The following is a 24,418-nucleotide window of genomic DNA, read 5'->3' as shown; positions in this document are numbered from 1 at the left end:
GAGACAAGACAGGACAGGACTCCTGGGCGCTGGTGGCTCACGCCTGCAATCCTAGCTACAAAGCAGGCTGAGATCTGAGGATCATAGTTCAAAGTCAGCCCAGGCAGGAAAGTCTGTGAGGCTCAGGTGGTAGAGCACCAGCCTTGAGCAAGAAAAGCTCAGAGACAGCACCCAGCACCAGTACAAAAACAAAGGCCAGTATGTTTCAGTTAAAATAGTTTCCTGGGAGTGTAGTTCAACAGTACAGCACCTGCCTGTCTAGTACACTGGAGACCTTCTTTCTTGATCCCTAGTCCTGCCAGGGAAAAAAAAATACATGTTTCCTCACTCAGTCCACTACATCTAGTCATCATGAAATGAATACCCTAATCAGGGCTAACTTATTATTTCCTGTAGTTGAGGCCTCTTAAACCTTTGATTGAAGAACCTCCTTCAGAATTGATTAAAATGTTAAACCACAAACACACTGCCAGCAGATTGTGTATAAGTATACGAACTCAAAAATCTACGGCCCATCCTTTGGCACCATGTTTAGGAACTGTTGATTGTATTTTTAAGTTCCTCCTAACCTTTAGTCTTTTTTTTTCTGGGGGGGGGGGCAAAGAGGGAGGAGCCAGTCTTGGGGCTTGAACTCAGAGCCTGGGCACTGTCCCTGAGCAGCTTTTGCTCTCTACCACTTGAGCCACAACACCACTTCTGGCTTTTTCTGTGTATGTGGAACTGAGGAGTGGAACCTAGAACTTCATGCACACTAGGCAAGCACTCTACCACTGAGCCACATTCAGTACTTGTTTTAATGTGCACATTCATGGCTTGTGCTCCCAGTAAGGAGTTAATCCAAGGAAACACCAAGTATAACATTCAAGACTCAGCATATTATACCCAGGTGATCATGCGGGTTAGGTAAGGGACTTTAAGCCACATAAAACCACAATCAGAGCCCAACACCAACCAGTGGCTCACATCTATAACCCTAGTTACTCAAGAAGCTGCCAGCTGAGAATCAAGGTTACAAGCTAACCAGATACACCAGCAGAAAAGTTCAAGAGACTTTTATCTCCAATTCACCAGCTCCACTGATAGAGAGCCAGCCATGAACAAAAAAGCCTGGTAAGATTCAAGGCCCAGACTTCAAGCCACAGTACTAACCAAAAACGAAAGAACTAGAAAGAGACACAGCAAAGCTAAAGATTAGGTTCTCAAAGGCAAGAAGCTCATTAAAAGATGTAACAAAGCAATCCATTAATTTTCATTATCCTGCTACCATAAGAACTACATAAATGATTCTACATGAACATTTCCAGTTTCCTAGAGGTACTGAGACACACTTCGTGATAAACCTTGGATCAGACCACTGAAAAATCTCCCTTATCAAGTAAGGTACTAGTTTCTGAGAAGACCACTTGGTTAGGGGAAAGTGCTAAATCTCTGAAGATGAGACCAATTAACTTTTCTCTTTGGAGTCAACAAAACTTAGCCAACCACTAAAATATTAAGCAATTACATAATGCTAGATTAAATAGTATACAAGCTGGGCAACAAGCCGGGTGGCTCATGTCTATAATCCTAGCTCCTCAGAAGAAAGATTTGAGGATCACAGTTTGAAGCCAGCCTAAGCAGAAAAGTCCATGCGACTCTTATCACCAATTAACCACCCCAAAATCAGAAGTAGAGCTGTGGCTCAAAGTGCTAGAGCACTAGCTTTGAGCACAAAAGCTCAGGGACAGCACCCAAGCCCCATGAACAAAAAATAAACAAACAATGTGGCTCTGAGGTACTTTTTTCTTTTTCTGGTCTTAGGGCTTGAATTCTGGGCCTAGGTGCTGTCCCTCAGCTCTTTAACTCAAGCCAGCGCTCTACCACTTGTTCCATAGCTCCACTTCCGGTTTTCTGGTGGTACACTGAAGGTAAGAGTCTCAGGGACTATCATGCCAGGGCTGTCTTTGAATCGAGATCCACAGATCTCAACCTCAGAGTAGCTAGGATTACAGACATGAACCACTGGCACCCTGCTCTGAGCTACTTATTAACTGCCAATCTTCTGACAGGTCAGTTATGAGCCTAACTGATATTATCTACTTCTATCTATATAAAGCACATAGTACGTACTTAATGATGCCAACGATTTAATTCAGTGTCACTAATCCACTGTCTTAACCACCCGCATACTTCAGTCTCCTATGAAAAAATCCCTACTGTATGACACAAATACATTGTGAATATATTTAGGAACTTATAAATATGCAATAGGCTACAATGTTACAAGTTTTTAACCTCATGGGTGATAGTGGGTTATTTCAAATTTTTATGTTTTTTGCTATAATGTTCAAGCTTTATATAATTTTATGCATTTGTATGTGTACCCATACTGGGACTTGAACTCAAGGCCCAGGCAATTATCCCTAACCTTCTTGAGATCAGGACTCTTATTACTTGAGTTGAAGCTCTACTTCTAGCCTCTGCCCCCCCCCTTTTCTAAAATACTTTATTGGAGATAAGAGTTGCACGGACTTTCTACCCCAGCTGGCTTTGAATCACCATCCTCAGATCTCGGCCTCCTGAGTAGCTAGGATTACAGGCGTGAGCCACTACCACCTGGCAATTTTATGTTATTATTTTTTAAACCACAATTAAACAATGTAAAGGATCATTAACCGTACACTCACAGATTTCTGGACTGATGATTACAAACACTTTATTTAGGGCACACAAACACTGAAGTCCTTAGACAATTCTCCAAGCCAGGTGCTGGTGGCTCACGCCTGTAATCCTAGCTATTTAGGAGGCTGAAATCTGAGGATAACTGTTCAAAGTCGGCCTGAGCAGAAAAGTCTCTGAGACTCTTATCTCCAATTAACCACCAGAAAACAGAAGTGGCGCTGTGGCTCAAAGTGGTAGAGCGCTAGCCTTTAGCTCAGGGGCAGCACCCAGGCCCACAGTTCAAAGCACCATGATCAACAACAACAACAAAAAAATCTCCAAATGATAAGAAGCTAAGGAGTTTAATGGTAGAAGCCTCGCTAGCATGAGACCATGTGTCCAATCTCCCAGCTCCCAGCACCAGGAGAAACAAAAGTATGTTGCCTTTCCTGAAGAAATCCTCTATATTCAAGGCTGCTAACGAAATAAAAATATTCTTAGCATGCCAATATAAAAACATCAGCCCAAGCTGGGCGCTGGTGGCTCACACCTGTAATCCTAGCTACTCAGGAGACTGAGATCTGAGGATCGCGGTTCAAAGCCAGCCCGGGCAGGAGAGACCGTGAGACTCCTATCTCCAATAAACCACCAGAAAACCGGAAGTGGCGCTGTAGCTCAAGTGGTAGAGCGGTCGCCTTGAGCTGAAGAGCTGAGGGACAGCGCCCAGGCCCAGAGTTCAAGCCCCACGACCGGACCCAAAAAAAAAAAAAAAAAAAAACATCAGCCCTTCAAATATGAGTGATTGCTTCACATTAAATGGAAGCCAAGTCTTGAGGATTCTATAAATCCAAATGTTCAGCCAGGTGATCAAGAGTTAAAAAGAGAGGCGATCTGTCCCACAGGTGAAAACTGGCTTTTTTTACAATAAAATAAAATAAAGCAAAACACGGGCTGGGAAGGTGGCTCAGTGGTAGAGCGCTTGCCTACCGTGCGTGAAGCCCTGGGTTCAACTCCTCGGTTCCACATACACAGGAAAAGCCAGAAGTGGCGCTGTGGCTCCAGTGGTAGACTCTTTTCTCCTATAACCATGCCAGGCTGGCATGTTAGCTACTCTGGAGGCTGAGATCTGAGGATTCTGGTTAAAAGCTAATCAGGGCATGAAAGTCTGTAGGACTCTTACCTCCAATTAACCACCAAAAAGCCTGAAGGTGAGCCTTGACTCAAGTGGCAGAGTGCTAGCCTTGAGCACAAAAGTTCAGGGACAGCACCCAGGCCCTGAATTCAAACCACAAGAATGACACCAAAAAAATTTTAAAGCCAGGCTGGAGGCAGAGCTCAAATGTTAGAGCTCCAGCAGTGAGCAAGGAAATTGAGAGGCTGTGAGTTCAAGCCCCCATTAAAGAAGAAATGATATCCAACTTCTACCTGGTATTATTCACCATTTCTATCTTTTTTTTTTTTTTGGGGGGGGGGGTCCGGTCATGGGGCCTGAACTCTGGGCCTGGGCGCTGTCCCTCAGCTCTTCAGCTCAAGGCTAGTGCTCTACCACTTGAGCCACAGCACCACTTCCGGCTTTTTTCTTTTTGCTTATGTGGTGCTGAGGAATCGAACCCAGGGCCTCAGGCATGCAAGGCAAGTGCTCTACCACTGAGCCACCTTCCCAGCCCCATTTCTATCTTTTCAAGTTGCTGTACATTTCCACTGTAGGGCCTAGGACCTAACCTAGGAATCTTTTCTTTCTTTGCCAGATCTGGGGCTTGAACTCAGGGCCTGGGCACTGTCCCTGAGCTTCTTTTTGCTCAAGACTTAGCATTTTACCATTTGAGCCAAAGCACCACTTTCGGCTTTTCTCTTTTATGTGGTGCTGAGGAATCAAACACAGGACTTCATGTATTCTAGGCAAGCATCTACTACTAATCTACATTCCCAGCCAGATTGTTTTCTTAAACAGGCCAATAAACTATTTGATATTTTTTAATTACCTAAGAAAAATGGAAATCAATTATACTGAATCAAAACTGATTAGTGTCCTCAGTTCTTCACAGTTGAGTCAAGTTTGGTAGACAACTAATTCAACATTTCTCAACTTTTGAAAAAAAAATCTCTACTTAAAACACAGCCATATCACCCATCATCCTAGCTCCTCAGGTGGCTGAGATCTGAGGATCATAGTTTAAAGCAGCCTAGTCAGAAAAGTCTGTGAGAAGACTCTTATCTCCAATAAATACCAAAAGTCAGAAAATGGAGCTGTGGCTCAAGGGGTAAAATACAAGCCTTGAGCCAAAAAAAAAAAAAAGCAGCTCAGCACATGTGTGCACACACACACGCACACACACACACACAAAGGGGGGGCATATCAAAATAAATACGCATGCTCTACGATAGAGATACAAGAACCAGAGCGTTTAAGTAAGTAGGTTACCTAACGTCTCCAAAGAAAAAGATGTGTGAAGAATACTTACAGGGCATACATGTTGGAATCTAAATAGGTATCTGAGGTGAGTGTTTTTCAAATTGCATATATTTTAAGTGAAAAGAAAAAAGTTACTCCCCAGGAAGACTAGAATTAGAAGACGATCTCTTCGGGTGTCTGCACCAGTCACTGTGTAAGCTACAATCACTTCTCATTTCTGCTTTAAACATACTTGACCTCTTCAAACCATCTGCGTGTCTCTGTAGGGAGGGAGAAGCCACGCACGTGCAGGACCCGGGGCAAATCGCTCCCGGGCCGCTGGGAGCGCGGCTGGCTGTCTTCAGGCTGCAACGAGCCCACCTCTCCTTTTCCATCCGCAAAACGGGCGCGCGGGGACCCGGGGACCGGGGGACCGGGGCCGTTCCCCCACAGGCTTCCTGACCCGCGTCCTCTCCACGGTCCCTGGGAGCCCGCGGGGTGCGGGGTGCGGGGTGCGGGGCCCCGCGGCCTCCACGACACACGCAGCCCTGATTCGCTGGCCGTCGTCGGGGTGTTTTGTTTTGTTTTTTTCTGCTGACCCACTAAGGAAATTCAGAACATTCGGGAGTAACTGTCAGAAAACAAACCCACCCTCCCTCCCTCCGGCGGACTCCAGGCTCGCGAGCCTCGGCTCCCCGGATTCTAGTGACGGGGCTCCCACCGAGAGGAGGGAAAGTCGTTAGAAAACCACCCGGTACCCCTCCCCCTCCCCCTCCCCCTCCCCCTCCCCCTCCCCCTCCCCCCTCGCCGGCGGCAGCCCGCAACTTCCCCGCATTGTCCCGCGCGCCGCGGGAGCCCGGGCCGCCGGCGCCTGGGTCCCCGCCTCCCCCGGCCGGCGCTCGGCGCCCGGGCTCCGGGAGCGCGGCTTCCCCCGCGGGGCCGGGCGGGCGGGGGACGGGGGGGGGGGATCAACACCAGAACAACACCAACACCAACGCAACGACACAACAACAACATCAACACAAAAGCCGCGCAAGTTTGCAGCCCCCCCCGGGCCGGGCGGGCGCGGCGGGAAGAGGCGGCGCCCGACTTTGCCCGCGGCCCCGGAGCCCCCCCCCCCGGCCTCGCCGCGGGCGGACGAGCTCCCGGCGGCCCGACAAAAGCAGGCCGGGCCCCGGACCGCGCGGGCGCCGCCGCCGGACGTCCCGGGGCACGCGGGGCGCCGCGGCCCGGCCCCGCCGCTCACCTCGATCTCGAAGTCCGGCAGGCGGAAGGCGGTGCGGAAGAGCGAGCAGAAGTGCGCGATGGCCGGCACCTCCCACCAGGAGCGGAGCTCGCCCAGCCCCGCCGCGCCGCGCTCCTCCGGGCACATCGCCGCGCGCGCTCGGCGGCCGGGGCGCCGCGGCGGCGGCTCCGGCTCCGGCTCCGGCCCCGGCCCGCGGCGGCGCCTCCGCGCCTCAGCGCCTCGCGCCGGCTCCCGCCGCGGCGCCCGGGCTCCGCGCCACCCGCGGCTGAGGCGCGCGGCTCGGCGGGGCCGGGCCGGGGGTGGGGGGCGGCGGCGGCGGCGGCGGCGGCGGCGGGGCCGAGTCTCCCAGGCGGCCGCGGCTCGGGCTGTCGGCGGGGTCCGCGCTCGCCCCGTCCCGCGGCGGCGCTGCGGCCGCCCCCGGTCCCGCACAATATAATCCACTCAGCGCCGGGGAAAACAGATGGGGCCGGGGGCGGGGCCGCGGCCCGGAGGGGCGGGGCCGCGGCCGGGGAGGGGCGGGGCCGCCACGCGGAGGGGCGGGGCCTGCGCGCCACAACAACAACCCCGCCCACCCCCGGCGCAGCCGGCGCGGCGCGGCGCGCGCGAGCGGGGGCGGAGGGGAAGGGGGCGTGGCGGAGGGGAGGAAGGGGCGGGGCCTGCGCAGGTTCCCCCCCTCCCCGGCCGCGGCCCGAGGGTCGTCCGGGCTCTCGCGAGGCCCCGCGGGGTCTCCCCGCTCCTCCCTCGGCCCCGGCCGCGCACGTGCGGGAGGCAGCGCGCCGAGGCCCGCGCCGGCCCCGGGACGGCGGGGTCCTGCCGAAAAGAGCAAGGAGTCGGACCCGGCCCGGACGCGGGGGCCGCGGCGCCCACCGGGCCTGACCGCCGCCCGGCCCCGGCCTCGCTGCGGCGCGCGCACCGCCCTCCCGCGGGGAAGGCCGGCCCGGCCCGGCCCCCGGGCCCCCGGGCCCCGCGAGCCGCGGCGCCCCGCGCTGGGAGGAGGGGTTTGAACTCGGGACCCGAGCTTCCCGCGGGGCTCTAGACGCACGCGCGCACGCGCACCCCCAGGCCCCCACAGGGTCCACGTGCGCCCAGCCTGCGAAGGCAACCCTCCGACAAGCCCTCCTTCCCGCCTACCTCGGGGGTCCCTCGGTGGTCACAGCCGCACCAGCACACGGTGCGCACACCACGCACAGATCTGCGTCTGCACATGTGCACAGTGGTCACAGCCGCACCAACACACGGTGCGCACACCACGCACAGATCTGCGTCTGCACTTGGCACAGTGGTCACAGCCGCACCAACACACGGTGCGCACACCACGCACAGATCTGCGTCTGCACTTGGCACAGTGGTCACAGCAGCACCAACACACGGTGCGCACACCACGCACAGATCTGTCTGCACATGGCACAGTGGTCACAGCCGCACCACCAACACACCCGTGCGCACACCAAGCACAGATCTGCGTCTGCACATGTGCACAGTGGTCACAGCCGCACCAACACACGGTGCGCACACCACGCACAGATCTGCGTCTGCACATGTGCACACCTGACCAAACTCAATCCTGCCACTCACCAGTGACTCCCCTCTGTTCATGAGAATCCCATCCGGCCTCCTCCCCAGCCCTTCCAACCCGGGGCTGATCTCCTCCTGCCAAAGTGGTGCCTACACCTAGGGGCTTACCCCACCTCCTCCCTTCTGGCTGGGCTGGTCCCCTGCCACCCACAGAGGGACTGCCCTGCCTGACTCCTGCCCAGCCCTTCCGGTGTCCTCCTTGGAGTGGTACGCAAGCCTTTTACCGTGACTGCAGTTACCCTTTCTTCTCTAGTAGAGTACATTTTTAGGGGAGATCCTCCCTGACATGTGCCAACTGAGTGATTCATTTGTATAATGATGATATGAGTCATGTCACCTACCATAAGAAATTCAGGCCAGATGCCAGTGGCTCATGCCTGTCATCCTGGTTACTCAGGAGGCTGAGATCTGAGGACTGTGGTTCAAAGCCAGCCTGGGCAGGAACGTCCATGAGACTCTTATATCCAATGAACCCCCAGAAAATCAGAAGTGGAGCTGTGGCTCAAAGTGGTAGAGCGCTCACCTTGAGCGAAAAAGCTCAGGGACAGCGCCCAGGCTATGGAGTTCAAGCTGCATGAGACAAAAAAAAAAAGTGGTAGAGAGCTAGCCTTGAGCAAAAAGATCTCAGGGACAATGCACAGGCTATGAGTTCAAGACCCACGACTACCACCACCAAACAAAAAAAGCAAGAACTTCAAAACTCCTCAAAAGCCTAGTATGACTTACCTCCCTCCCTTGCCCTCTCTTCTTCCTCTCCTTCCTCCCTCCCTCTCTTCCTCTCTTTTACCCTCTCCCTCCTTTCCGTTCTCCCCCAGTGCCTTCCTCCTTCTCTTACCCTCCCTCCTTCCCTGCATTGTTTGAAGGAAGAAAGTATTAGAGACTACAGGATATAATTTATTGACAAAGTTTAGGATAAAAGAAATATATGGGGGCTGGGAAGGTGGCTCAGTGGTAGAGCGCTCGCCTCGCATGCATGAGGCCCTGGGTTGAATTCCACAGCACCACATAAGCAGAAAAAGCCAGAAGTGGCGCTGTAGCTCAAGTGGTGGAGGCCAGCCTTGAACTGAAGAGCTGAGGGACAGTGTCCAGGCCTAGAGTTTGAACTTGAGCCCTATGACCAACAAAAAAAAAAAAAAAAGAAGAAGAAAGAAAATATATATGTATATGGAGTTTGAGCTTAATGGTAGAATACTTACCAAGTACGAAGAACAAAAGTAGGAGCCAAAGTTACTGTGACCAGGTATGGTGGACTTCATGCCTTGGGAGAGGCAGGAGGGTTGGTGAACACAGATCCAACTTGTGCTGTCTCAAGATGCTGTCAGAAATTAAAAATTAAAACTATATATACATATGTATGTATATATATATATATATATATATATATATATATATCACTGTGAATAGACAATCTGGCCTCAGAAATCCTCCGACTAACTCTTTCATGCTCCCTTTTAGTACACTTCTGTTTTCCAGGGACTATCCATCCAGCAGTTGGGAGTAGCCAGGCTCCCCTTAGACACACCTGTCCTCGGAGCCCCTTTAGAGCGAGGTCTTCTCGTTCCTGTGAATTGCAGTTTTCGCTACAGTGGCAAAGCCACTGTAGGCCAAGGCTATGGATCTTTGCCCCTAAGATGGGCAATTTGTTATTGCCGTGAACTGCGAGGCACAACCCCCCCCCCCGACCCTGCTGAGAGGCTGCAGCGGGCAGCCAGGCTCCACCAGCGTGGGCCCGGATGGGCACACGTCCTGTGGAGTTTTTGTTTTGTTTTTACAGACTAGAGATGGAACTTCAGGTCTCACACGGTGTCTCGGCGCGCTACCAATGGACTACGCTCCCAGCCTCACACAGCCATGAAAAGAGAGATGACAAAGGCTGGCGAACTTAGAACTCAACGGGACAGAGTCCAAGGGGCTGAGAGACTCCTTTCTACCTCCGACCTTGAATCTCAGGACTGGAGGTCGGGAGTGGAACTCAGTGGTAGAGCACTTGCCTAGCATGTATGATGTACCACAAAAGAATAAAATAAACCCTGCCCACTTTGTCGGTCCTAGAGCTTGAACTCAGGACCTGGGCACTGTCCCTGAGCTGCTTTTGGCTCAAGGATGGCACTCTACCACTTGAGCCACTTCTGGCTTTCTCTGTTTATGTGGTACCAAGGAATTGAAACCAGGGCTTCATGCACTCTACCACTCTACCACTGAGCCATATTTCCAGCCCTAAAGTCCTGCTAGAGAGCTGTTGTTGCATTCTTTTCTACAAGCTGTATACGAGAACTCTCTCCCTCTTGCTACCCCTGAGTGGCTTAGTCCATGTTTATGCTTCTCCAAAATTCCTCTCTGAATTCCTGAGTGTCCTGCCACAGCCTAGCTCATTGTGACATCTCGCCTTGTTCTTGACACAGGTCAAACAGCTTTGTAGCAACTCAATTCTCAGCGCCATTCAGAAGCTGGTGAATCTTAATGAGTTTTTCCTTTAATCTCTTCTCAAAAGGCCTAGGATCCTTAATTTCTCTAACTTTCTTTTAAATTATTTTAGCTCCTGGGTTATTTCCTTGGCCTCGGACCATCCCTGCTCGGTTTAAAGGCCACTTTATTTTGGTTGACAAACGGCCCAGGGTTGTACATATTGGGTATCAAACTCCTCAGCAGTGCCTCAATTTCTCTCCCCCCCACCCCTTCGTTTTACTCACTTTGAAATTCACATTCAGGTAGAAATATCAGTTTCAGGCCTCTCAAGTTTCTAATTCGATCGATAAAATGGTAAGATTGTCAACTTAGTATAAAGCCTTAAGTATACACAGCGTTAAAGTTATAAAGAGTGGTTAGAAATAATCTAATCTAGTTGTTCCCTGTAGAGAGCTCAGAGGAGAAAATATCTTGGTGTGTGCTGCAATTTCCTGAGGAAGAAGGGTCTCCAATTGGAAAGAAAAAAACAGCGGGTTCCCTGTATTCAGAACTTTAAACCTTTAATACAATTTTATTAAGGAAGTTAATTTAGAAACTGTTATTTATAAAAGTTCCAGGCCAACCTGCAGCATAAATTGAGATTTGCTAGGAAAAGCAAGAGCGATATTGCAGGGCTCCAAGGATCTGGGATTTGCCAAGCACCCGTGGCTCAGGCCTGAAATCCTAGCTACTCAGGAGGCTGAAATCTTGAGAAATATGGTTCTGGTTCAAAACCAACCCAGGCTGGAAAGTCTGAGAGACTTTTATCTCCAGTTAACCCCAAAAGGCTGGAATGAAGGTGTGGCTCAAGTTGTAGAGCACTAGCCTTAAGTTAAAAACAAAACAAAACTCAGCTCCCAAGCCATGAGACCAGCCCTCCTGCCTCCCACCCCAAAAAAGATGCACCTAGGGAAAAAAAAAAAGAAGAAGAAGAAGACGGTTAGAAATGCATCATATAGCTTCATGGTCCAACTGCCCCGAAGGGCATCTGGTCAACCTCCCACCCAGGAGCTGTTCCGAGCTGTCAGGCTCTGGGTGACCACCTTCCGGTTGTACAGATGAGGAGTCACTCCTGCGGGAGGCAGACTGTTCTAGATTTGATTGACTCTCGCTGTTCAAAGAACCGTCTACAGTGAACTGAAAGCTGCCTCCCCACTAAGTTTAACTCGGCTATCGTCGGTTAAAGAGTGATACAAAGACGTATTTCTTCCTCTTCCACCCAATACACTGTTGCTCTAGGATGTCTCAGCTCTCTGGTTTTGCTTGTTGTGTTTTCTGTTGACCATATTTTTCAGTGTTGGGGATGGACCCAGAGCAGGAAACATATTAGACAAATGCTCTACCACTGAGCCTGGTCCCGAATTGTTCAATGTTTGTATTCCTAGCACCTAGAGCAGCCCTTGAGCCTGAAAAAAGAAAAAAAAAATCCAACTAAAGAAAAAAAACATATCCTGCCCATGTAATTGTAACCCCTCTGTACAGTATGTTCTCAAATAAAATAAAATAAAATATAAAATAAAATAAAATAAAATGATGTCTATAAAAAAAAAACAAAAAAGAAAAAAAAACAAAAAAAGCATCGACTTTTAGCCTTTTCTGTGCCAGGTATGGCAGTCACCTGAGGGTGTAGATTTACAAAGTTCAATAAACCAGGGTCCATGCACCACGGCAATTAAAGTCAAGCAAGGACATCGAGCCAATAAATCAAGGATTAGACTTTTTAAGTGAAAGCACGACGTGCGAGGAAGCCCAGAAGAAGAGAAGCCAAACTAAACGAGGACAGCGGGGTTTGCTTCCTGGGCGGCAGATGGGCCAGTGGAGCTTGAAGGACACCGTGCCAGCTGGATGGAGAAGGAGGAAACAGAGAGACAATGGTATAAACACAGCCGCAGTGTCGTTCAGTGGCTGCTGCGTGGCATTTCTGCAGAGCATGAGGGGACTCTGGCACCCAGTTCAGAGTTCAGCTAAGCTTTATCCTAAGACACCTGAGGATGACACTACTGACAGACTTTAAGCAAGAGGATAAAGGAGACTGAAAGCCAGGCTTGGGCCTTTTGAGAAAGGCAGCCTGGGATCCTGAAGCCATTTCAGGATCCACGCAAAAGCGGGAACCAAGCAAGGAGGTTCAGGTTGAGGTTGGCAGGGATGGAAGGCAGAGCAGGGGCTGAAGAGAGGCAGCCCACACAGCTGCAGACGCTGAAAAAGGGAAGCAGTCAGCGGCAACCCCGACGTCTCATTCGTTAGTCACTAGTGGTGTTCTTCATTTGAGGTTTTGCAATGCTGGGATTGAACCCTAATCCCAAATATGCTAGACGTATGTTCTAACCATATCCCCAGCCCTACAGGTGTGTGTGTGTGTGTGTGTGTGTGTGTGTGTGTGTGTGTGTGTGTATTTTGCTGCACATCCCAGGTTAGGCTCAAACTTGCCATTCTCCCGCCTGTGTGTGTGTGTGTGTGTGTGTGTGTGTGTGTGTGTGTGTGTGTGTGTGTGTGTGTGTGTGTTTTGCTGCACATCCCAGGTTAGGCTCAAACTTGCCATTCCCCCGCCTGTGTGTGTGTGTGTGTGTGTGTGTGTGTGTGTGTTTTGCTGCACATCCCAGGTTAGGCTCAAACTTGCCATTCTCCCGCCTGTGTGTGTGTGTGTGTGCGTGTGCGTGTGCGTGTGCGTGTGTGTGTGTGTGGTGTGTGTGTGTGTGTGTGTGGTGTGGTGTGTGTGTGTGTGTGTGTGTGGTGTGTGTGTGTGTGTGTGTGTGGTGTGTGTGGTGTGTGTGTGTGTGTATGTGTGTGTGTGTGTGTGTCTGTGTGTGTGTGTATGTGTGTGCGTGTGTGTGTGTGTGTGGTGTGTGTGTGTGTGTGTGTGTGGTGTGTGTGTGTGTGTGTGTGGTGTGTGTGTGTGTGTGTGGTGTGTGTGTGTGTGTGTGTGGTGTGTGTGTGTGTGTATGTGTGTGTGTGTGTGTCTGTGTGTGTGTGTGTGTGTGTGTGGTGTGTGTGTGTGTGTGTGTGTAGTGTGTCTGTGTGTGTGTGTGTGTGTCTGTGTGTGTGTGTCTGTCTGTGTGTGTGTGTGTGTGTGGTGTGTGCGTGTGTGTGTGTGTGTGTGTGTGTGTGTGTGTGTGTGTGTGTGTATTTTGCTGCACATCCCAGGTTAGGCTCAAACTTGCCATTCTCCCACCTATGCCTCCCCAGTGCTGAGACAGCCCCTTCGGTTTTTTTTTTTTTTTTTTTTTTTTTTGTCGGTTGTGGGCTTGAACTCTGGGCCTGGGCGCTGTCCCTTAGCTCTTCAGCTCAAGGCCAGTGCTCTACCACTTGAGCTACAGCGCCACTTCCGGTTTTCTGGTGGTTTATTGGAGATAGGAGTCTCACGGTCTCTCCTGCCCGGGCTGGCTTTGAACCGCGATCCTCAGATCTCAGCCTCCTGAGTAGCTAGGATTACAGGCGTGAGCCACCAGCGCCCGGCAGCCCCTTCGGTTTTGAAGCAAAGAAAGTGAATAAATCAGGCTCCAAGTGTGATTCCAGCGTCTCCCAGAACAAGAAAAAGGCATCCAGGGGTAAGGAGAGGACATCGCGAGGAGGGAGAAGACATCGGGAGGGAGATGAGGGCTTTGATACACCAGACTCCAGAGAACCTGAAGCACTTTTCTTGTTGCTGTTCTCAGTGCTAGGGATGGATGTCAGTCACTGAGTTACATACCAGGCCCATATGGCTTGTTTGCTTGGGAGTATTTTGGTAGCGATGGGTTTTGAACTGAGCCTCATATCTATAAAGGAAGGCAGGTTGACCACTTGAGTCAAACCTCCATTTCTGGCTTTTCATTGGTTAACTGGAAATAATCTGAGACAAATCTGATGGATTTGTCTGTCTGGGCTGGTTCTGAATCACAGTTCTCAGGACTCAACCTAGCAAGTGGCTAAGATTACAGATATGAGAGTCACACTTGCTTAGCTACCTTACCATTTTTTAAAAATCTGAAATGAAGTTGGGTGCTGGTGGCTCACGCCTGTCTATCCCAGCTATTCAGGAGACTGAGATCTGAGGATTGCAGTTCAAAGCCAGCCCAGGCAGGAAAGTCTGTGAGACTCCTATCTCCAATAAACTACTAGAAAACCGGAAGTGAGACTGTGGCTCAAGTGGTAGAGCACTCGCCTTGAGCTGAAGAGCTGAGGGACAGCGCCCAGGCCCAGAGTTCAAGCCCCATGACCGACCAAAAAAATAAAGAGCCAAAGAGCTGGAGCTACCACTCAGTCATAAACTTACCTAGTAAGGAGGCGGCCCTGGGATCTAGTCCCAGCACCACCTAAAATAAAAGATAAAATAAAGTAAAAGCACAGAAACCTTCATTTGGGAGAGAAGGCAAACAGGACGTGGTTATTCGGCCTGTGTGCCTCTGTGCGTCAGATCAGGCCTTCACAGAAGATACACAACCCCGGTCTGGACGTTAGCAGACACGCACACCTCCTGCCCCTCTGCTGTGCCAGATCTGGGCCTTGAGAAGAAAGGGGTCTCCCTCCCTTTCTCATACTTTTCATGGGTCTCCTCTTTTCTTTTTCCTCCAGCTCTATACCATATGTCTTGCTAACGTCAGATCAAAACGAAAAAGGCTAGATTTCCATTTCAACTGAAATTCTTTCCCCACGGGACTCAAAACCACAGGCTAAAACCCAATAGCACAGTCCCGGGAGAACAACCCAACGGTGTGGCGTGTACATGTGGTAGACACCCAGGATGCAACTCCACCAGAATGAGAGGCGAGCTGAAGTAATTACAGAGAAAATTGCAGCCAGGCTGGGTGCTGGTGGCTCACGCCTGGAGCCCTAGCTGCTCAGGAGGCTGAGAGCTGAGGATCGCCACAGCTCAACGCCAGCCCCGGCAGGACAGTCCATGAGAGTTTTTCTCCAATTAACCACCAAAAAGCCAAAAGTGGAGCTGTGGCTTGAGTGGTAGAGCACTAGCCATAAGCAATAAAGCTCACAGTGCCAAGGCCCTGTGTCCAAGTCCTAGGACTGGCATAAAAAAAAATTAAAGATACACTTAGGCAGTTGGGAGAGCTCAGTGGTAAAGCACACACTTTGATCCCCAACACCTCGAGATAACAAAGAGACAAAAAGAATGCAGGATAAGCTAGGGCCAGTGTTTGGCACGCCTGTAATCCTAGCTACTCAGAGGACTAAGATCTGAGGGTTGTGGTTCAAAGCCAGCCTGGGCAGGAAATGCTCACAAGATGGGCACACACAATAATAAAAATAAAATAAATTTTTAAAAGAAGGGCAGACTGGAACCGGTGGCTCATGCCTATAATTCCAGCTACTCAGGAGGCTGAGATCTGAGGATCGAGGTTCAAAGCCAGCCTGGGCAGGAAAGTCTGTGAGACTGTTCTCTCCAATGAACCACCAGAGAACTGGAAGTGGTGCTGTGGCTCATGTGGCACAGTGTTCCCCTTGAGCAAAAGGAGCTTAGGGACAGTGCCCAGGCCCAGAGTTCAAGGCCCAGGACCACAAAAAAGAGAGAGGGGTGGGGGAAGGAAGGAAGGAAGGAAGGAAGGAAGGAAGGAAGGAAGGAAGGAAGGAAGGAAGGAAGGAAGGAAGGAAAGAAGGAAGGAAGGAAGGGCTTCCTTCAGTGAAAAATAAATGGTTAAGACTGCCAAATTTTACGTAATTTGCCTCAGTTTCTCATTTGTGACTAGGAACTGTACTGATTTTAAGGAACACAGAGATGGCTTTAGAATGGCCACTGGCCATGACCCTTATACAACTTGGAAAATGAGGATGAAGATAAACACATAGTTCAAATTACCCATAAAGGGTTCTCAGTGCTCAGATAAGTGGAGGGTATTGTGTGGGCCCAAGGATTATGAGCCTGGAGGCCAGGATAATGCCTGTGCCTATAATCCCAGATACTTGGAAGGCAGGGCTAGGTCTTAGACCAGCCCTGGCAACAGGTGATGGAAATCTGTCTAAAAACTAAAGAGGACTGACTAAAAGCATGGTTCAAGTGGTAGAGCACTGCCTAGCAGGCTCTAAATTCAATACCTAGTATAGGGGGGAAAGGGGTAGAGGACTAAATCATCCCATTAAGGGCAAGGAGACGTTGCCACTATCTGTCATCCCAGCACTGAGGAGGTGAGGTGGGAAGACTGGGAGTTGTTCAAAAGCCAATCTAGGCTACAACAGCAAGGACCTGTATCCAAAAGGGAGGGAGGGAGAAAAGGACAAAAGGCAATGTGTGGGATGGGGCACACAGCTTGCCTAGCATGCAAGAGGCACTGGATTCCATCCCACACACTGAAGGGAAAGAAAAGAGAAGGTAGGGTGTGTTCAGCCTGCAGGGGTTTGTGACTAGGGCACGGCGTAGACACAAACCCCTCTGTGATTCCCAGATTCACTTCCCAGACGCCTTTCCAGGCAAGCTCCTCGCAGCCAGGGGTTCACCCACCACATCTGGAAACGAAGGTTTTCCAGGTGGCCTAGGCTCCGTCGACCTGAAAAACGAACATGTGAACCAAGAATAGCTCTGAGATGGACAAACACCTGGTGCGGGCTGACAAGCGACAGGACTGGAGAGGGGAAAGGGCCCGTCTCTTGGTTCTGAGTGAGTTGGGAGGGAAGGAAGAGCCCTTCGCGTGGCTCCAGGTCAGCTGGAGAGGACTTCCCAGGCCCAGCCCAGGGCAGGAGAGGAGTCCCTGTGGGGAAGGCCTTAAGAAACAGGAAATGGCCTAGTGGATGAGCCCAGTAAGGTACACACACACACACACACACACACACACAGAGGCACACACACACACACACACACACACACACACACACAGGCACAAAGCTCTGAAACCTGCCTGCTGTCTGTGGCCCTTGTGTTTGTTTTCCCTTTGGCTTCCCCTGGCTTTTGGGAGGAGTCTGGCAAATTCCCACCAGTCTCCCACTGTCTTTGGAAGCGAAAAGGAGGCTTGGTGATTTTCCACGCTGGGGCCGGAGGGACATGCGCCGCGCTGGCACCTGGCCGGCCAGGCACCCAGTCAGCTCCAGGTGCCACGACCTCCCCTCGGGTGGGCCAATTAAAGGCTCCCGCAGGGCAGCAGGCAGGGAACAGCCCTGTGAGCTCTCCCAGAGCCGCCTCCGGGAGGAGGGAGGCCACCGAAACTCGCTCTCTTAGAGCTGGGGGAGGGCGGATATCACTCTCCAGCAGCCACTTCATCCCCGACGGTGCTGATGCACACCCCAGCTTCAGTTCATCTGTTTGATTAAGAACTCACAGCCATAGCCGGGCGCTGGTGGCTCACGTCTGGCATCCCAGCTACTCAGGAGGCTGAGATCTGAGGATCGTGGTTCAAAGCCAACCCGGGCAGGAAAGTCCACGAGACTCTTATCTCTAATTAACCTCCAGAAATAAACGAGAAGTACCTCTATGGATCCAAGGGGTAGAGCACTAACCTTGAGCAAAAAGAGCTCAAGGACAGCACCTAGGCCCAGAGTTCAAGCCCACAACCGACCAAGAAAAAAGAAGTGTTCATCATGCTATGCATACTAGTACATACAAGGGGCCACCTTCTGGTTAGTCTTACAGCACTATACAAGGAACTGTGATTTATTTGTTTTAAATATTCCTCTGGTGGCCAGCTAGTTTTCCACCATTTTGTTATTCTGTGCCAGACCAGGGGCTTGAACTCAGGGCCTAGATACCGTCCCTTTTTAGCTCAAGGCTGGCACTCTATCACTTGAGCCACAGTTCCAGTGCCGGGTTTTTGTTATTGGTTTGTTTCTTTGCTTGTTGCCAATCCTGGGGCTTGAATTCAGGCCCTGGGTGTTGAGCTTCTGTGTGCAAGGCTAGCGCTCCACCACTTGAGCCACAGCTCCACTTCCAGCTTTTTGGTAGTTAATTGGAGATAAGAGTCTCACAGATTTTTCTGCCTAGGCTGACTCCAAACTTTGATCCTCAGATCTGAGCCTTCTGAGTAGCCGGGATGATAGGCGTGAGCTACCGGCGCCCAGTTATATTTTGCTTTTGTTGGCCTGAAACTGGTGACCCTCCTGTCTGTTTCCCGGGTAGCTGAGATTACAGGTAAGTACCACCATGCCTGTGTGGCACCGGGGATCCTACCCTGGGCAGGGCAAGTTCCTTACTAGGGGACAAATATGAATGACCACGTTTTGAGTTTCTGTTCCAGGAGAAGCCAGCGCAGGAGCCACCACAGGGCAGAAAGCCCAGGGTGAACATACACATCTGAGAGGCATCAACAAGTGTCTGTCCTTGGGAGCCTTGGATGTGTGCTAGGCCATCCAGGGAGGAGTGAGCTGAGCCCAGCCCTGGGGAGCAGCTGCCCGTGGCCACCATGGAAACTACTGATCAGGGAGCTCTGAGCACGCCCCTCTGAGCTCACTGCTGTGGACGCCACTCCTCTCTATCTTCTTCCATGCCAGCAACCTGACTGCTCGCCGCTCTCTACGCAAATCTAACTCCTTGTCAGAAATAACACCTCAGCTCCAGCAGCCTTCCCTTCTTCCCTGCTCCCAACAGACTCTGCCAGCACAGCTCACCCTAACAGCCTGGCGCTCACCTGGTCTCCGGCAACAGGAAAATCCCCCTAAGGTCAAGCATTGCTGCTTATTTGCCTTTGATTCTCCAGCACCTGGTCTCGTGTAAGCATTTAAATAATGGCTGTTGAAGGGCAAATGCCGCGGTTCACATCTATAATCCCAGCTACGCAGGAGGTGGATTATCAAGCTCACCAGCCCAGGCAAAAAGCCAGCAAGACCACATCTCAACCAACAACAGAGGGTTATGTCGGCACTTGCCTGCATAGTCCCGGGGGCTGGGCAGGTGGCTTAGTGGTAGAGTGCTTGCCTAGCAGGCGTGAAGCCCTGGGATCCATTCCTTAGTACCACATACCCAGAAAAAGCCAGAAGTGGTAGAGCGCTCGCCTTGAGCTGAAGAGCTGAGGGATGGCACCCAGGCCCTGAGTTCAAGCCCCATGACCGACAACAACAACAACAACAAATCTGAAAAAGTCCCCAAAATGTAAGCAAGGCCCAAGTGTGCAGCAGTGTCTGAGCTTGCTCACCACCTGCCAGTCCCCCGGAGAACCCAAGTACAGTCTGCGCAGCATCACCACAGCTGATGTGCAAGCTCAGACCCATGCACAAGGCTTTATGTTTGCATGACTTCTGCCTTCCTGAGCCTCCTACCTAATTTCCTTACCAGTTTTGTCTATTTCATTCTGAGTTATTCTTAATAAACAAGACAGGTTCATCTACAAGAAGGGTAGTATGGCTCAACCTGCCAACCCCTAGGGGAATAGAGTCTTCTGTAATTGCTATGGCTGGGAGAGGAAAAAAGTCGGAGGTGGAGCTGTTGTTCAAATGGTAGAGTGCTAGCCTTGAGCACAAAGGAGATCAGGGACAGCTCCCAGGCCCTGAGTTCAGGTCAGAACAGATAGGAGAGAGAGAGAGAGAGGAGGGAAAGAAGGAGAGAGGGAAAGAGGGAGAGAGGAAAAAAAGAAGGAAGGAAGGAAGGAAGGAAGAAAGGAAGGAAAGAAGGGAGGAAGGAAGGAAGGGAGGAAGGCAGGGAGGGAGGGAGGGAGGGAGGGAGGGTGGGAGGAGTAATAAAATCTACATACAAAATTTTGACTACTAATTCAACAGATAAGATTTTTTTAATTGTGGTCACCACAAAAGAGTAGTAAAGTAACAAAATAATTTTCAAAGCTGTGCTCAATCATGACCCAGGTAAAAACACCAGGCTTCAGTGGGCACTGGTGGCTCAGGCCTGTAATCCTAGCTACTCAGGAGGCTGAGATCTGAGGATCGCGGTTCCAAGCCAGCCCGGACAGAAAAGTCACAGTGAGGCTCTTATTGCCAATTAACCACTCAAAAACCGGAAGTGGCACTGTAGCTCAACAGCCCTTAGTTCCTGTGTTCAAGCCCCACAACTTCAAAAAAAACAAGTAGCTCACCAAATCCTTTTCTGTCATTACCACTGTCTTAGGAAATATGAGAGGCAGAGCAAATATCTTTGGCCTTGCCTAACATACGCTAGACTCTACTTTCAATTCCCAGCACTGCAAATTAACTAATTCATTTAATTAACTAATATTTTACAAAGACTGGGGTGCGGCTCAAGTGGTACAACACCTGTACAACACACTCAAGGCATTGTACCAAAGCTACAAAAGAGAGGAAAAAGAGAAGATAAGGAAGCAAGGAAGGAAGGAAGCCAGGCACTAAGGCTCACATCTGTAATCCTAGCTACTCAGGAGGCTGAGATCTGAGAATCCTGTTTGAATGCCAGGCAGGGTATGAAATTCCATGAGACTCTTATCTACAATAAAGTACTCAGAATAAGCTGGAAGTGGCACTGTGGCTCAAGTGGTAGAGTGCTAGGGTATTGAGCAAAAGAAGCTCAGGGACAATAGAACCCAGGCCCTGAGTTCAAGTCCCAGGACTGGCAAGAAGAAGGAGGAGGAGGAGGAGAAGGAGGAGAAGGAGAAGGAGAAGGAGAAGGAGAAGAAGAAGGAGAAGGAGGAGAAGAAGAAGAAGAAGAAGAAGAAGAAGAAGAAGAAGAAGAGGAGGAGGAGGAGGAGGAGGAGGAGGAGGAGGAGGAGGAGGAGGAGGAGGAGGAGGAGGAGGAGGAGGAGGAGGAAGAAGAAGAAATAATAATGAGAAAAAGAAGTAATCTACTGCCTTTCATTGCCAGTAACAGTAGGGAATGATGAAATGATAGTATACAGAGCCCAGGACTGTTTACATCTGGGTGTCATTTTTCCAAGAGAATTGGTGGTAGCCGTTGCTACCACCAGCCCATAATCTAAACCAGAAAGTGCACTTTAGGAAATAATTAAGTTTCCTTGGCTCATTAAATCTTGTCGTTCGGGAAGTGGCTGTAACCATGTGTAGTTGTCTCTCTGCTGAGCCTTAAACCCAGATCATTACTTTGGGGGAAGTCAGTGTGGAGTCTGCGCCAAGCCCTACCTGCCAACTTGACAGAGTCTCTTTGCCGGCTCCAACCATCCAACCAGAGGGTCCAGGTCTTCATGCTCTGGGCACAGAAAACCGTGCGAAAGTTATAAGAGATGCAAAATGAGTTGAAAATGTCATCGTTTCATGGGAGGCTTTTGATCTGACTGTAAGACAAAATTAGCATTTTTGAAATGATTGAACAGTAAGCTGAGCGCTGGTGGCTCATGCCTATAATCCTAGATCCTCAGGAGGCTGAGATCTGAGGATTATAGTTCAAAGCCAACCCAGGCAAGAATGAGACTTCTTATCTCCAATTAACTACCTCCCTCCTTCAAAAAAAAAAAAAAAAAGGCCGGAAATGGTGCTGTGGGTCAAATGGTAGAGTGCCAGCCTTGAACACAAAAGCTCAAGGACAGGGCTGGGAAGGTGGCTCAGTGGTAGAGCGCTTGCCTTGCATGCATGAGGCCCTGGGTTCGACTCCTCAGCACCACATAAGCGGAAAAAGCTGGAAGTGGGGCTAAGGCTCAAGTGGTAGAACGCTAGTCTACAGCTAAAGAGCTCAGGGACAGCGCCCAGGCCAAGTTCGGGCCCCACGACCGACAAAAAAAAAAAAAAAAAAAAAAAAAAGCTCAAGTCAGGTGCTGAGTTCAAAGACAGAGAGAGACAGAGAGAGAGAGAGAGAGAGAGAGAGAGAGAGAGAGAGAGAGAGAGAGAGAGAGCGCAATTCCAATTTCAAGGAAAAGTCAGGTGCCAGTGGCTCAGGCCTGTAATCCTAGCTACTCAGGAGGCTGAGATCTGAGGATTGCGGTTCAAAGCCAGCCCGGGCAGAAGAGTCCCTGTGAGACTCTTTATCTCCAATGAACCACTCAAAAACCAGAAGTAGGGATGTGGCTCAAGGGGTAGAGTGCTACCCTTGAGCAAGAGAGCTCAGGGACAGTGCCCAGGCTCTGAGTTCAAACCCCACAACCAACAAAACCAAAACCAAAACAACTAACTGAAGAGCTGCAGATGTCACATGTCACGTGTGACCAGGGAGGCTGGGGATCTCAGAGCCAAGAATGGCTGTGATAACCTCTTCCTGGGTGCAGGCACACTGGTGGCCAAGACAGCTAAGCCAGTTAAATGGGTGCACTACGTTCCACCCTGCCCACGACACCCTAGAAAAATCCTGAACCCCTTTCATTACAGACCTGGCCTGCGGGGACCGGCAAAGGGCCCCCTTCTCCCTTTTCCGCGACTCTTTTCCTTCTTCTTTTACTGTACTCCTGAATTTGCTCTGCTTCGGCGGGAAGGCCATCCCTTCAAGGTTGGGGGTTCAGCTGGAAGAGGTGATGTGCCAAATGAAGGCTTTTATAGAAGTGAGGATGTCTCTGTAAAGCAGGTGTCTGGATTACCAGGACAGGTCAGGGCTGTCTCCATTGCTTGTGCAGGCCTGGTGGAGAACAATTTGGTGGGCAGCCTCAGGAGGCACAGCCAGATACTTCCCGGCCTCGAGGTGGCCCCCTGATTCTTCACCCCCGGAGGGGAGTGGCGGTCAGCTGTGAGCACCCATGCCTTTGCTCCTGGATACCCGGCCCTCTCTGCTTCACCAGCACTGTTCTGTAAGGGGCGGGTCAGCTGTCTGCTTGCTCTAGACACAGGGTCTTTGCCACACACCTGTCTGCTACCCTGCCTGGTGTTTTTCTTTTAGTTGTTTGAGCCTTCAATAAAGACACTTGGATGCCCACACTGGACCACTTCCACTGAAGAACCAGGGAGCCAGAGGGGAAATTGAAGCCTGACATGCCAGGCTTCCTGCAGGAGTATTCTGGGCTCCTGACTTTGGCTCCTTTGCTGTTCCCACAAAGGCCTTTACAAAGAGGTGCTACACCAACATACAGAAACAACCAAGATGCTCCACTACAGATGAATGGATCCAAAGACTGCGGTACCTATATACAATGACATATTAGGCAGCCATTAGAAAGGACAAAATAACAGCATTTGCAGGGAAATGGATGGACCTAGAAAAAATTCATTTTGAGTGAGGGAAGCCAAGAGCAAAGAGACAAACGGCACATGGTCTCCCTGATATGTGGATGTTCAATCCACAATGTAAGGAGACACAACAAAGTATACAGGGCTGGAGAAACAAAGGACCTCCACTGATCTGGTTGAATTGTTACTAAATGGCCCATGCTACTGACACCGGAGGGAAACCAGGAGGAGGACTCAGAAATAGAGGGAAACGGGAAAACATACAACAGTGGGACCCACCAGGTGCACTGGACATTGATGAAAACAAACTAAGCAACTCAATGGCAGCAATGGGAGGGAGGGAATGAGTGGGAAAGAGGGAACGGCTGACACTAAGCAAAAGGAAAGATGTGCATATCACCCGGTGTAGAAGAAACAACTGTGTTGTCAAAGCTTATAGAACTCATAAACTTTATAGATGACGATAAAGACAATTTGCCCCATGAAGGTTAGAATGTGTTTGTGACTTTAAGTATCACTCTCTCACCATACTGTGAAATTTATGTAATCACTTAATCACAATATTTTTTTAAAAAGAGGCTGAGATCTGAGGATTGCTGTTCGAAGTCAGCCTTGGCAGGGAAGTCCATGAGGCTGTACCTCCAATTAATCACAGGAAACACCAGAAGTGGTGCTGTGGCTCAAGTGGTAGAACGCTAGCCTTGAGCACAAAGAGGCTCAGGGACTGCGCCCAGGACCCAAGTTCAAGCCCCAGGACCAACAATACATAAAAAAGTATAAATAAAAATTAAATAAAATGAACAAATAAAAAACAGAGATATAGAGCCAGGCACCGATGGCTCACACCTGTTACCCTAGCCTACTCAAGAGGCTGAGGTCTGAGCATTAGGATTCAAAGTCAGCCCAGGCAAGAAAGTCCATGAGACTCGTATTGGCATTTAACTACCGAAAAGGCTGGAAGTGGTGCTGTGGCTCAAGTGGTAGAGCGCTAGCCTTGAGCACAAACAGTGCCTAGGCTCTGAGTTTAGGCCCCAGGACGGGGGGGGGGGGGGAGGGGGGGAGTTGTGCTAGGAAGAATGATACTATCTCTGTGAGTGTGTGAGTGTGTGTGTGTGTAACTGTTTAATGGTTCAAATTTAGGATTCAGTGGAGGCAGGCACAAAAGCCTAGCACCTCAGATCACATTTCATTATTTTTTTTTAATT

General features: G+C 50.5%; 1 protein-coding gene across 3 annotated transcripts in view; it reads right to left on the bottom strand.

The window, feature by feature from the left end:
* The window catches only part of LOC138816388 (chromatin remodeling regulator CECR2-like), a 95,037-nt gene extending 72,592 nt beyond the window's left edge, over positions 1-22,445 (bottom strand). Inside the window, exons 1-4 of one of the 3 annotated variants that reach the window (XM_070006094.1) lie at positions 22,427-22,445; positions 21,249-21,315; positions 9,050-9,168; positions 8,195-8,423 (exon numbers count right to left, since the gene is read on the bottom strand). In XM_070006094.1, coding sequence (XP_069862195.1) covers positions 8,195-8,197 — 3 coding nt within the window. In that variant the 5' untranslated portion in view covers positions 8,198-8,423; positions 9,050-9,168; positions 21,249-21,315; positions 22,427-22,445. Of the gene's footprint in view, positions 1-6,278; positions 6,405-8,194; positions 8,424-9,049; positions 9,169-14,550; positions 14,591-21,248; positions 21,316-22,426 lie in introns of those variants that run through there. The other 2 variants (XM_070006095.1, XM_070006093.1) reach the window with 2 other exon arrangements.
* Positions 22,446-24,418: the final 1,973 nt, after the last annotated feature.

This window comes from Dipodomys merriami, unplaced genomic scaffold (assembly GCF_024711535.1).
Source record: "Dipodomys merriami isolate MVZ:Mamm:240054 unplaced genomic scaffold, mDipMer1.0.p SCAF_696, whole genome shotgun sequence".
In the NCBI taxonomy this organism is placed as follows: domain Eukaryota; kingdom Metazoa; phylum Chordata; class Mammalia; order Rodentia; family Heteromyidae; genus Dipodomys; species Dipodomys merriami.
This window is presented reverse-complemented; position numbering and strand designations above follow the sequence as displayed.